At 40.2% G+C, this 14,318-nt stretch overlaps 1 protein-coding gene across 1 annotated transcript; it reads left to right on the forward strand.

Moving 5' to 3' along the window:
* Positions 1 to 345: 345 nt before the first annotated feature.
* LOC139416452 (WAP four-disulfide core domain protein 3-like) lies at positions 346 to 10,479 on the forward strand. Its single transcript, XM_071165070.1, has 8 exons — positions 346 to 448; positions 1,319 to 1,456; positions 2,124 to 2,261; positions 3,363 to 3,500; positions 4,159 to 4,296; positions 5,403 to 5,540; positions 8,761 to 8,897; positions 10,404 to 10,479. The coding sequence occupies exons 1-8, from the start codon at positions 346 to 348 to the stop codon at positions 10,404 to 10,406; spliced, it is 933 nt and encodes a 310-aa protein (XP_071021171.1). The 3' UTR covers positions 10,407 to 10,479.
* The last annotated feature ends 3,839 nt before the right edge of the window (positions 10,480 to 14,318 follow it).

A 14,318-nucleotide genomic window follows, 5' to 3' on the forward strand; every position in this document is an offset into this window, starting at 1 on the left:
CACAATTTCATGTATTTAAGTAATTCTTTGTTGTGGTGGGGGCAGTAACATTGACACTCTCAAAATATAAAATGTACATGTTCAGTTAAATTAATTTAATTTGCATGTATGCATTAAGGTGTCTGTAATAGAATATATTTGTCAAAAAACAAATGTAGACATTAATAAATGCATTTCTATAGCTTTTTTTTTTTTTACAATGAAGGAGGAGTACCAAAATGGCTGTGCGATGGCTTCAAAGCAGCGCCCCCCTCTTAGTCATCTAAGGTTAATACATATTATGGTCTCCTCCTCTTCTATTAAATTGATTTGGACTGCATTTGCTCTAACAGTCTTGAAGTCAGCATGGACATGAATTTGTCAGCGCGTTGTGCTTTGGTTCTTTTTCTGTTGGCATTTGTAGATTTGGAAATAGTCTCTGCTGCAGAAACGGGAGACACATCTACAGGTGAGTTGTTCTAATTAGCCTACTTTGCATTATTTGTCATGAAACAAACTGTGACAATTTGATGATTTATTTTAAGAAGTCTGCTACACTTGACTTAGGTGTTATAGTCTACCTAATTGGTTATAAACAATAGCCTATAATTGTGCATAGCCCCTTTGCAACCTATTTTGTTGCAACCTTACTAAGAAATACAAGCCAGCCATTATGACTTTGAAACAATCCAGGCTACCCTTGGCCATCTTACGCATACACTGTCAAATAAATTCTAGTTGTTTCAACTAATTATTATGAAGTAAGTGGTTCCAAAGCCTTTTTCAGTTTATTCAACTTCTAGATAAAAGTGTTACCTGAACTTAACATTTTTAGTTGGCCCAAACTTAGCTCCAACTTGAGAAAACGAATGCAAAAATTCAGTCAACATATAATGAATGATGTGTTTGTCAATTTGTCTCATATGTTCATTTAACTAGAAATGATTATTTCTGCATCTTAATAGCACTGTTTGTGTGTCTGTGTGTAACTAGCTGCACAGCCCCTTTTAGTTAACATACAATGTTTTCAACCTACTTATTTGAACCAATAGATTGTGAGTGTTCAGAAGGATGAAGGCTGTCATGCATTTTCATGGGTGTTATGGGGGAAACATTGATGATGGGGGACAAATGTCTCCAAAACTATTAATTAGACACAAAATTACTTGGAGTATGGCCTACAAACTTTCCAGAGATGCAAATGCATATTTGTCAAATCCATCTCGACACAAATATGACAGATTTTCATGAATTGGTTCAGTCCAAATGTGTCTATGTTCATGTCTCTTTGTGGCAAGTTGGGTTCCCTGACGTCTGCTCAAATTGTGTTGACCCAAAGCAAAGCCTGGAGTGTGCCCTCGTAGACGATGGGGCACGGGGATATGTGCAGAGTTATGTTCCAATGACAGTGACTGCCCCAATGATGAAAAATGCTGCCACAATGGATGTGGGCATAACTGCATTGCACCTAACACAGGTAGGATATGGTCCCAGAGTGACAGATACACCCATCTATTGAATTCATTATTGCTGCATTACTCTGGAAACAAGAAAGCTGGAGATTGTAATGTACATTTCATACACATAGATCAATATATTTCACTTACACTCTCTATAGAGCTGAGAAACTCAATTAAGAAGTCACATAATAGAAAGACTTCATTGGGAAGAGTCAGTGTAGGCTGACAAGTTGCTACCATAAACCTATTTGTAATGGGGAAATGTAGGATCGCTAAAGATCATATTTAGTTGAGAGTGATCAACAAAACATTTAGCGTATACAGTTTATGTTATATACAATGGTTCCAGTATACTAGTTGTGACGTTCAAGATGTGGGTTGATGGTCACTAGACTTGATGCTGAATGTTATGGATTGTTCTCATATCTGTTGATAGTGATTGACGCCAGACTGGAGGTCCCAGTAGAAGGACCGAGGACACACTGATTATTCACTGTTGTATTGTACTGATGACATTCTGTGACCACTGTGTGATTATGTAGCAGCTAACATTTATCGTAACGATCTCCACACAAATATGACAGATTTTCAGAAAATGGTTCAGTGTAATTGTGTCCATGTTCATGTGTCTTTGTGGTAAGTCGTGTTCCCTGACATGTCTGCTCAAATTGTGTTGTCTCAAAGCAAAGCCTGGAGTGTGCCCTCGTAGACCATGGGGCGTAGGGACGTGTGCAGAGTTCTGTTCCAATGACAGTGACTGCCCCAATGATAAAAAATGCTGCCACAATGGATGTGGGCATAACTGCATTGCACCGTACACAGGTAGGATATGGTCCCAGAGTGACAGATACACCCATCTATTGCATTCATTATTGCTGCATTACTCTGGAAACAAGAAAGATGGAGATTGTAATGTACATTTCATACACATAGATCAATATATTTCACATACACTCTCTTTAGAGCTGAGACACTCAATTAAGAAGATTTATGAGAGCCATGTAGGTATTTAGAGTTTTATATATATATATATATACACCATAAACCTTTTGTGATGGGGACATTTAAGACCAGTAAAGCTCATATTTAATTTAGAGTGATCAACACAATGTTTAGTACAGAGCTTCTGTAATACACATGATTTCCATTGTTCCTCTTGTGACATTCAAGGTGTGGGTTGATGGTCACTAGACTTGATGATGAATGTTATGGATTGTTCTCATATCTGTTGATAGTGATTGACGCCAGACTGGAGGTCCCAGTAGAAGGACCGAGGACACACTGATTATTCACTGTTGTATTGCATTGATGACATTGTGGAACACTGTGTGATTCTGTAGCAGCTGACAATGTCACCGCTTTCTGTTTTGACTTCCTACAAATGCAAATGCCTTTTTATCGTAACCATCTCCTCACAAATATGACAGATTTTCAGAAAATGGTTCGGTCCAATTGTTTCCTATTCGTCCTGCTCTCTCACAGTGCCGATCCCCCCGAAGGCAGGTCAGTGCCCGCTGCTTCTGAATGTCGTGCCGTCACACAAGGGATGTGTCCGCGATGAGGACTGTCCTAAAGATGACAAATGCTGCATCTTTGACTCTGGCGCCTTGTGTGTCCCACCTGACTTCAGTAAGAACCTGACTGGTTTACTAACAGTGTTCAGAAGGCTGCCATGCGTTTTCATGGGTGTTATGGGGGAAACATTGATGATGGTGGCCAAATGTCTCCAAAACGAATTAGACACAAAAATATTAGGGATATACTCTGCAATCTTTTCACAAATACAAATTCATATTTATCGTAACCATCTACACACAAATATGACAGATTTTCATAAATTGGTTCAGTCCAAATGTGTCCATGTTCATGTCTCTTTGTGGCAATTTGGGTTCCCTGACATCTGCTCAAATTGTGTTCACAAAGCAAAGCCTGGAGTGTGCCCTCGTAGACGATGGGGCGTAGGGACGTGTGCAGAGTTCTGTTCCAATGACAGTGACTGCCCCAATGATGAAAAATGCTGCCACAATGGATGTGGGCATGACTGCATTGCACCTAACACAGGTAGGATATGGTCCCAGAGTGACAGATACACACATCCATTGCGTTCATTATTGCGGCATTACTCTGGAAACAAGAAAGATGGAGCTTGTAATGTACATTTCATACACATAGATCAATATATTTCACTTACACTCTCTATAGAGCTGAGAAACTCAATTAAGAAGTCACATAATAGAAAGACTTCATTGGGAAGAGTCAGTGTAGGCTGACAAGTTGCTACCATAAACCTATTTGTAATGGGGAAATGTAGGATCGCTAAAGATCATATTTAGTTGAGAGTGATCAACAAAACATTTAGCGTATACAGTTTATGTTATACACAATGGTTCCAGGATCCTAGTTGTGACATTCAAGATGTGGGTTGATGGTCACTAGACTTGATCCTGAATGTTATGGATTGTTCTCATATCTGTTGATAGTGATTGACGCCAGACTGGAGGTCCCAGTAGAAGGACCGAGGACACACTGATTATTCACTGTTGTATTGTACTGATGACATTCTGCGACCACTGTGTGCAGCTAACATTTATCGTAACGATCTCCACACAAATATGACAGATTTTCAGAAAATGGTTCAGTGTAATTGTGTCCATGTTCATGTGTCTTTGTGGTAAGTCGTGTTCCCTGACATGTCTGCTCAAATTGTGTTGTCCCAAAGCAAAGCCTGGAGTGTGCCCTCGTAGACGATGGGGCGTAGGGACGTGTGCAGAGTTATGTTCCAATGACAGTGACTGCCCCAATGATGAAAAATGCTGCCACAATGGATGTGGGCATGACTGCATTGCACCGTACACAGGTAGGATATGGTCCCAGAGTGACAGATACACCCATCTATTGAATTCATTATTGCTGCATTACTCTAGGAAACAAGAAAGCTGGAGATTGTAATGTACATTTCATACACATAGATCAATATATTTCACATACACTCTCTTTAGAGCTGAGACACTCAATTAAGAAGATTTCTGAGAGCCATGTAGGTATTTAGAGTTGTATATATACATATATATATATACACCATAAACATTTTGTAATGGGGACATTTAAGACCAGTAAAGCTCATATTTAATTTAGAGGGATCAACACAATGTTTAGTATAGAGCTTCTGTAATACACATGATTTACATTGTTCTTCTAGTGACATTCAAGGTGTGGGTTGATGGTCACTAGACTTGATGATGAATGTTATGGATTGTTCTCATATCTGTTGATAGTGATTGACGCCAGACTGGAGGTCCCAGTAGAAGGACCGAGGACACACTGATTATTCACTGTTGTATTGCATTGATGACATTGTGGAACACTGTGTGATTCTGTAGCAGCTGACAATGTCACCGCTTTCTGTTTTGACTTCCTACAAATTTAAATGCCTTTTTATCGTAACCATCTCCTCACAAATATGACAGATTTTCAGAAAATGGTTCGGTCCAATTGTTTCCTATTCGTCCTGCTCTCTCACAGTGCCGATCCCCCCGAAGGCAGGTCAGTGCCCGCTGCTTCTGAATGTCGTGCCGTCACACAAGGGATGTGTCCGCGATGAGGACTGTCCTAAAGATGACAAATGCTGCATCTTTGACTCTGGCGCCTTGTGTGTCCCACCTGACTTCAGTAAGAACCTGACTGGTTTACTAACAGTGTTCAGAAGGCTGCCATGCGTTTTCATGGGTGTTATGGGGGAAACATTGATGATGGTGGCCAAATGTCTCCAAAACGAATTAGACACAAAAATATTAGGGATATACTCTGCAATCTTTTCACAAATACAAATTCATATTTATCGTAACCATCTACACACAAATATGACAGATTTTCATAAATTAGTTCAGTCCAAATGTGCCCATGTTCATGTCTCTTTGTGGCAATTTGGGTTCCCTGACATCTGCTCAAATTGTGTTCACAAAGCAAAGCCTGGAGTGTGCCCTCGTAGACGATGGGGCGTAGGGACGTGTGCAGAGTTCTGTTCCAATGACAGTGACTGCCCCAATGATGAAAAATGCTGCCACAATGGATGTGGGCATGACTGCATTGCACCTTACACAGGTAGGATATGGTCCCAGAGTGACAGATACACACATCCATTGCGTTCATTATTGCTGCATTACTCTGGAAACAAGAAAGATGGAGCTTGTAATGTACATTTCATACACATAGATCAATATATTTCGCTTACACTCTCTATAGAGCTGAGAAACTCAGTTAAGAAGTCACATAATAGAAAGACTTCATTGGGAAGAGTCAGTGTAGGCTGACAAGTTGCTACCATAAACCTATTTGTAATGGGGAAATGTAGGATCGCTAAAGATCATATTTAGTTAAGAGTGATCAACAAAACATTTAGCGTATACAGTTTATGTTATACACAATGGTTCCAGGATCCTAGTTGTGACATTCAAGATGTGGGTTGATGGTCACTAGACTTGATCCTGAATGTTATGGATTGTTCTCATATCTGTTGATAGTGATTGACGCCAGACTGGAGGTCCCAGTAGAACACATATGTCAGAGTCAAGGCCCGCGGGCCACATCCGGCCCGCAAGAAGGTTTTTTACGGCCCCTGGGATGATCTTGATTTATTATTAGAACCGGCCCGCAGCAAGCCGGCAGCCCGCAGATCTTTTACACGCACCAATACTACATTTCCCACAATGCAAAGGTGACGCACCGAGCAGTAGGCTGCTTCATTTCAATATTTATTGGCACAGCAGTCGTCAGCATCACAGTAAAATTAACTTTCAGATACCCATCAAAAATGGCAAAACGGAAGGTGGATACTGAGAACCGGGGGTTTCAAACAAGGTGGGAGTCGGAGTATATGTTCACGAAGGTAGCTGGAAAACCTGTGTGTCTTCTGTGTGGAGAAAGTGTGGCGGTACTGAAAGAGTATAATCTGAGACGACATTATGAAACGAAACACGCGGACACACACGCGGACGCAACTGTCAAGGCCAGTTTTATTTTGGCAGAAGAGATCGCTAAATCAGCCCGGCCATTTACGGAGGGGGATTTCATCAAAAACTGCATGATTAAAGTTTGTGACGAAGTTTGCCCAGAAAAAAGGCAACTCTTTTTAAATGTGAGTCTGAGCAGAAACACCATTGCCGAGAGAGTAGACCAGTTGTCCATCAATCTAAAAGAGCAGCTTGTGAAAAAGGGAAAAGATTTTATTGCATATTCCTTGGCTGTGGATGAGAGCACCGACATTTCTGACATTGCCCAGTTGTCAATTTTCATCCGCGGAGTGGACTCCAACCTAAGCGTGACAGAGGAGTTTTTGGCTTTACGTCCTATGCATGGCACAACTACGGGGCATGATTTGTATGAAGAGGTGTCAAGATGTGTAAATGAGATGGAGCTGCCTTGGGAAAAACTCGTGGGTTTGACAACCGACGGAGCACCTGCGATGTGTGGACACAGGAGCGGACTGGTGGCGAAGATGCGGGAAAAGATGCAAGAGGAAAACGCGACAGGTGAGCTGACAGCTTATCATTGTATCATACACCAGGAAGCGTTGTGCGGTAAAGCCTTGAAAATGGAGCATGTAATGAGCATCATCACGCGCACAGTTAACTTTATCAGAGCCAAAGGTTTGAATCACCGCCAGTTCAAGGCATTTCTGACGGAGTTAGAAACGGAGCATGGTGATTTGCCTTATCACACAGAGGTGCGATGGCTAAGCCAGGGAAAGGTGCTTCAAAGATGTTTCGAGCTTCGTGAGGAGATTTGTCTGTTCTTGGACAGCAAAGGGAAAGACACAACACAACTCCGAGACGAAATGTTTCTGTGTGAAATGGCTTTTCTGTGTGACATTACGAGTCATCTGAATGCAATAAACTTGCAGCTGCAGGGTCGGGATCGTGTCATCTCTGATATGTACAGTACAGTGAAGGCATTTAAAACCAAACTGACTCTGTGGGAGACGCAGATGCGGAAAGAAAATTTGAGCCACTTTCCCAGCTGCCAGACCATGAAAGAGAAGCTCTCTACCAGTGCGTTCCCGAGCACACAGTTGGCTGATAAAATAGGTATGCTTGCCGCTGACTTTCGACGCCGATTTGCTGACTTTGAAGCACAAAAAAGCAGGTTGGAACTGCTCGGTAACCCATTTGCTGTTGACGTGGAAAGCTCACCACCAAACCTCCAAATGGAGTTGATTGACCTCCAATGCAATGATGCACTGAGGGCAAAATATGCGGCAGTGGGTGCTGCGGAGTTCGCCCGTTTCCTCCCCGGCACAATGCCCCAGCTGCGCATCCAGGCTGCTCAAACGTTGTCTATGTTTGGCAGCACATACCTGTGTGAACAACTGTTTTCTTTGATGAACCTGAACAAAACATCACACAGAAGTCGACTTACTGCTGAACACCTCCACTCAATTCTGAGGATTTCTTCAGCTCAGAGCCTTACCCCGAACATTGATGAACTTGTGGAAAAGATGGGACACCACCAAGTATCACCCTCAACCTCAAACAAGTGAACATTACTGTGCAATCACATATTTAGAGTTTTTACTCAGTTCAAGTTTAAAAGTTAAAATTTAATATTTGTTTTCACTGCATGTTACTTCTCCTTAAACAAAGTGTTGTTTTTGATTAATAGATTTTTGCACTTTATTTTTTTGTATTTCAATCCAATTATATTTTAAAAATATTTCAGTTGAGTGGATGATAGAAAATTGCTATTATTGTTTTTTCTTTGAAGTAAATTTAGCCCACTTTTGCTAAAATAGAAAATATAGTCTACTGATGGTGCCTTGAATACCGGTTTCTTTCATTTAATGTTCATGTTATGGGGATATTTATATAAAGGAAATTTGTCTTTTGTGTCTGTTGAAAATTAAAGATTACTGACAGAGCCATAAGAAAATATTGCTTTATTTATCTGATCATATTGTAATATATTTGTTAGGTTTTCAGTAGGTTCAATTAGGTTCACTAGACTATATGCGTCATTTAAAAATTTTTCAATTAACATTCGAACAGTCCGGCCCTCGTCTTGTAGCTGATTTTTTTATTTGGCCCTCCGTCCATTTGACTTTGACACCCCTGCAGTAGAAGGACCGAGGACACACTGATTATTCACTGTTGTATTGTACTGATGACATTCTGCGACCACTGTGTGCAGCTAACATTTATCGTAACGATCTCCACACAAATATGACTGATTTCCAGAAAATGGTTCAGTCCAATTTTGTCCGTGTTCATGTCTCTTTGTGGTAAGTCGGGTTCCCTGACATGTCTGCTCAAATTGTGTTGTCCCAAAGCAAAGCCTGGAGTGTGCCCTCGTAGACGATGGGGCGTGGGGATGTGTGCGGAGTTCTGTTCCAATGACAGTGACTGCCCCAATGATGAAAAATGCTGCCACAATGGATGTGGGCATAACTGCATTGCACCGATTCAGGTAGGAATGGTCCCAGAGTGACAGATACAAACATCCACTGCATTCATTATTGCTGCATTACTCTGGAAACAAGTAAGCTGGGGCTTGTACATTTCATACACATAGATAGATATTTTTCACATACACTCTCTTTAGAGCTGAGACACTCAATTAAGAAGATTTTCAAGATCCATGCAGGCCTTTAGAGTATATACCAATGTTGTGCAACGTCTATACACTCTGAGTATACCAAACTTTAGGAACACTTTCCTATTTTTGAGTTGCACCCCCTTCTGCCCTAAGAAAAGGCTAAATTCATCAGGGCATGGGGTCTACAAGGTGTTTAAAGCGTTCCATAGGGATGCTGGCCCATGTTGACTCCAATGCTTCTCACAGTTGTGTCATGTTGGCTGGATGTCCTTTGGTTGGTGGACCGTTGGCGGCAGGGTAGCCTAGTGGTTAGAGCGTCGGACTAATAACCGAAAGGATGCAAGAGCAAATCCCTGAGCTGACAAGGTAAAAATCTGTCGTTAAGAACAAGGCAGTTAACCCACTGTGCCTAGGCCGTCATTGAAAATAAGATTTTTTTCTTAACTGACTTGCCTAGATAAATAAAAGTAAAATATTTCAGGGAAAAGGATTTGGGGAATATCAGGCTGAGACTTCAGAGGAGTAGCAACATACGTTTCTTACGATACAGCAATTCACAGAACTTTAAGCTGACAATTTGTCAAGGGCCACCAACAAAATTCCAACTCATTGTAATAGTAAGACCTCAATGGAAAGAATCAGTGTACGGATGATTTCCAGTGTTCTACTTGTGACACTCAAGGTGTGGATTGATGGTCACTAGACTTGATGCTGAATGTTATGGATTGTTCTCATATCTGTTGATAGAGGTTCACGCCGGACTTGAGGTACAAGGGCCGAGGACACACTGATTATTCACTGTTATGTTGTATTGATGACATTCTGTGAACACTGTGTGATTCTGTAGCAGCTGACAGCCTGTTTGTTTTGACTTCCTACAAGCCTCTAGAGCTGGTGTTTACAGAATATTTGTTGCAGTCTGATTAGAATATAAAGGGCATGTCTCCAAGATGCCAGTTAGACATTTTCTATGCTTCTGTGCTGGAAGTGTCTCCCTGTTGCAGCTTGTAATAAACTGGATATAATTCTTCTCTAAATAAAAAATAATTAATATTAACCAATCCACCTCTTTGGAGGACACAAATATTTTGGAGTTTTACAGCTTTTCTGCTGTATATTCATGTATATACATTTTACATGTACATTTTACATGGATATCGGCAGTGTATCAAATCAAAATCGTCAGTGTATCAAATACTTGTTCTCCCCACTGTACATGCACATACATTGTACGTATACATTTTACATGTATCGATTTATTATGGATAGATTTGATTGACTTTACCTGCGACTGCTTTTCTCGATTGTTATCTTGGAAAATCCTATTACACTTATGTTTCTACTGTATGACTGACAACTTTTAATTTGTTACCATAGTGAAACCCGGTCGCTGTGTCCTGCCCAACGGGACCTACATGTGTGCCGAGTACTGTTACAAAGATGGCCAGTGCCCCGAGGAACAGATGTGTTTCCGGATATGTTGATTCTATGCCTGCAGTGAGCCATTGAAGCTTTATTGGAAGTTCTTATTAGTTATAAGAAATAAGTAGAAAATACAAATCATTACATGTACAATTATGTCTATGAAAACGGATGATTTTATGCAATAATAAATATGAAAAATGATCATAGCTTTTATGGAAACTGGACAATTTTCATGGGCAGTATGTGAATTGACAAACGGCAGTATGTGAATTGACAAACTCATGTGGACTGCTGAATTTGAATAAAACAAGATTTTGAACACCTGTGCTTGTTTTTTTAGGGGGTTATTTGAGACTCGTGTGGTGCTCATGTGAATATCCTTCATTTTCCGGCTTCAGACCAATGCCTGTTCTCAGTTTAAACATAGTGTTTTGTTTTTAATTTCCATGGTTTTTACACCGGAAGGTGATCGTGCAACCTTATTATAGAACATTATAATTAAGCAAAAATGCACAAGGAGGTGTGGTATACGGCCAATATACCATGCTAAGAACTGTTCTTAGCACGTGCCTTGACATGCAGCCCTTAGCCGTGGTATATTGGCCATATACCACAAACCCCCGAGGTTCCTTATTGCTATTATAAACTGATTACCAACGTAATTGAAGCTGTAAAAATAAATGTTTTGTCATACCCGTGGTATATGGCCTGATATTCCACGGCTGTCAGCCAATCAGCATTCGGGGCACGAACCACCCACTTTATAATATAGTTTAACACATGCTTTCCTTGTGAATCTTCACGATGTTGCACGTTTTATTTATTGATAAGATCCATGCTTATAATCATACTGATCATTGTTCACAGAAAATTGGCGAGAGCAAGGAAACAAAGACTGAAGGAAGTATTTGCTATGTGATTACACAATGCAGCTGGCTAAATAGACGACTACACGAGCCGGAAATATGGCCGAGCTGTTCTCAGTTGAAGGGTTCTGAAATATTCTCTCTCGCCAAGTCGAGTTGTGACCGTGAATATCGTCATCCATCTCGGTGGAAACAACTTGGACACACAAAGGGGACAGCCCTGGTGCGTCAGATGCGAGATGATTTGGAGGTAGTCCGCATGTCCCCTGGGGCAATGGTGAGCTACTCTGACATCAAAACTGTGGAAGATTTGCATGTTCCTCCGTGGCAGGCGCATGCCCACAATCCACCACTTTTGCATTAAATCACTGTGTCCCTGGGCAGTACCATAGGGCAGGGTTTCCCAAATGTGCACCAAGTGGTACCCATGGTAACAACCATTCCTGAAAGAAGCCACCGATGGACAGTACCAAAATAGATACTCTATTGATTTTGTTCAATGCCCCATATACTGAGCATTCTTTTTGTAGCGGGAATTTTATATAATAGCTTAAATTGAAAAGAAAGGATTGATGCTTCAATTGTTACTTTGTATATTACAGTGGGGAGAACAAGTATTTGATACACTGCCGATTTTGCAGGTTTTCCTACTTACAAAGCATGTAGAGGTCTGTAATTTTTATCATAGGTACACTTCAACTGTGAGAGGGGGAATCTAAAACAACAATCTAGAAAATCACATTGTATGATTTTTAAGTAATTCATTTGCTTTTTATTGAATGAATCCCAATTCAAGCCATCACTCTGGTTGTAATTTTGATGGTGTCCACAAGATGGCAGCAGTGTATGTGCAAAGTTTCAGACAGATAACTTGAAGAATGAGCGAACTACATGACATTTAGTGTGAAGTCACCCAGGTACATTTTGGCAAATCGTGAAGGAGACATTGGCATTCATATTAAAAAAAATTCTGCAAGAATATCGTCAAATCTGTATACTTGGACTTTGATTTATCTTTTACAGTATTAGTAGCAGTATTATAAGTTCAACATTTGCCAAAGGACCATTTTTCATATCTTCATAACTCTGAATATTCTAATTATTTCTGCCCAAAATGAAAAGGCATGTTGTTGCAAAAGGTTAGAGCCTACATTTTGCAACCGAGACAGGGATACTCCCGTAAAGCCCAGCTCATTGGCTATCTAGCTAGCTTCCAGGTGACTACCTTGTGAAGCTGATTGAGAGAATGCCAAGAGTGTGCAAAGCTGTCATCAAGACAAAAGGTGACTACTTTGATGAATCTAAAATATATTTTGATTTATTCAACACTTTTTGGTTACTACATGATTCCATATGTGGTATTTCATAGCTCATCAGCTAAAGTCACTTTTTGTGAATTTTGAAGCATTTAATTTAATGTAATACATTTAATGTAATTACACAGCATAGCGTTTGTCTGAAGTTACACATCACAGTATCTCAACAGCCTGACCGTTTTGGAATATTGTGTGCTTATTGTTTAGAAAAGTATTTAGTATTTATTATGTATAAATAGGCCACACTTTGGATGAGGCCATGCAAAAAGACTTAACTAATGATTAGTAAAGTAGTTTATAAAGATGTATTCTTATGTAATGGCCTCATGAATATTATGAAATACTTTACAAGTTGTTTTTGAATGTGTGAATGTGTGAATAACTAGGTAACTAACATTGACAAATGTGGGAGTAATGATTGAGTAAATGATTCATCAAATATTAACCAAGCCATTATAAATGCTTTAGTACGTGGTTATTATAAAGTGCTACCGAATACGGTATTGCATTCTTCATGCATTACGTTCTGTTTCAGACTCATGTGGGAATAATAATCTCCATGTCATGCTGGCAAGGTGATGAGCTATGGACTGGAAAAATGGGCCGTGCTATGAATTGGTTCCTGGCTGATCTCAGAAGTGTTGGTGGCCCTTGACAAATTGTCAGCTTAATGTTCTGTGAATATCACTGTATAATAGTGTGTATGTTGCTAGCGCTACCCCTCTGAGTTCTCAGTCCAATATTCCCAAATTCCCAAATTCCCCTCCTCAGACATATGCATTTTATCATTATATGAACCACAACATGTTATATATTTTATCATTAGGCAATAGGCCATCTCCTCTTTAGCTAACCTAAGTTGTCTCAGTCAGCCATATAGAATGTGATGAGTATAGTCCTACAGCGTAATTTGGAGGGAAATTGAAATATAGTAATTACTTTGTTTATGGAGGTGTACATTATAAAAGTGATAATGTAAGAAAATCCAATGATAAGCATTTATCTTGTCCGGCAAATAGTTGTCTAATCTAAGTCACCATATGTCAGTGTAGTCAAAGAAAGAACGCCTATTCATCTGCCCAACATAACCATGACAGCTGAGTAAATGTGTAGGCCTAAAGACCATCCTAAAGGTGAATTATACGTTTTTAACAACAACAAAAATCTTCTACAATATACAGGCAACGGAATCAAACCATTTCCCAAAATCAAACAATCAATCAATCAATCTCTTTACATGGCGCCGGAGGGGAGGGCTGTCTTCTTATTGGCTCTTAACCAACCATTTTGTTATTTTTCTATTTTGTTTGTTTTTTCACGTTGTTCGTAACTTGTTCTGTACATAATGTTGCTGTTACCGTCTCTTATGACCGAAAAGAGCTTCTGGACATCAAAACTGCAATTTCTCACCTCAAACTGGACAAAGAGTTCTTCTTCAATGAGTCGGACAGGAGGGATATGCTACCATAGACACCCGACCAGGCCCAGATCCCTGTGATTCGTTGGAAAAGGAAACTGAGATTTAGTGGAAAAGATCAGGGTGCCTTGCGAGGATCAGGTGACGAGTGGCTAATCTGCCCTTGTCTTCCGTCCTGCTAGCTAATGTTCAATCGCTGGAAAATAAATGGGACGAGCTGAAAGCACGTATGGCCTACTGACGGGATATTAAAAACTGTAATATCTTA

The sequence above is a fragment of the Oncorhynchus clarkii genome, chromosome 9 (genome assembly GCF_045791955.1).
Source record: "Oncorhynchus clarkii lewisi isolate Uvic-CL-2024 chromosome 9, UVic_Ocla_1.0, whole genome shotgun sequence".
In the NCBI taxonomy this organism is placed as follows: domain Eukaryota; kingdom Metazoa; phylum Chordata; class Actinopteri; order Salmoniformes; family Salmonidae; genus Oncorhynchus; species Oncorhynchus clarkii.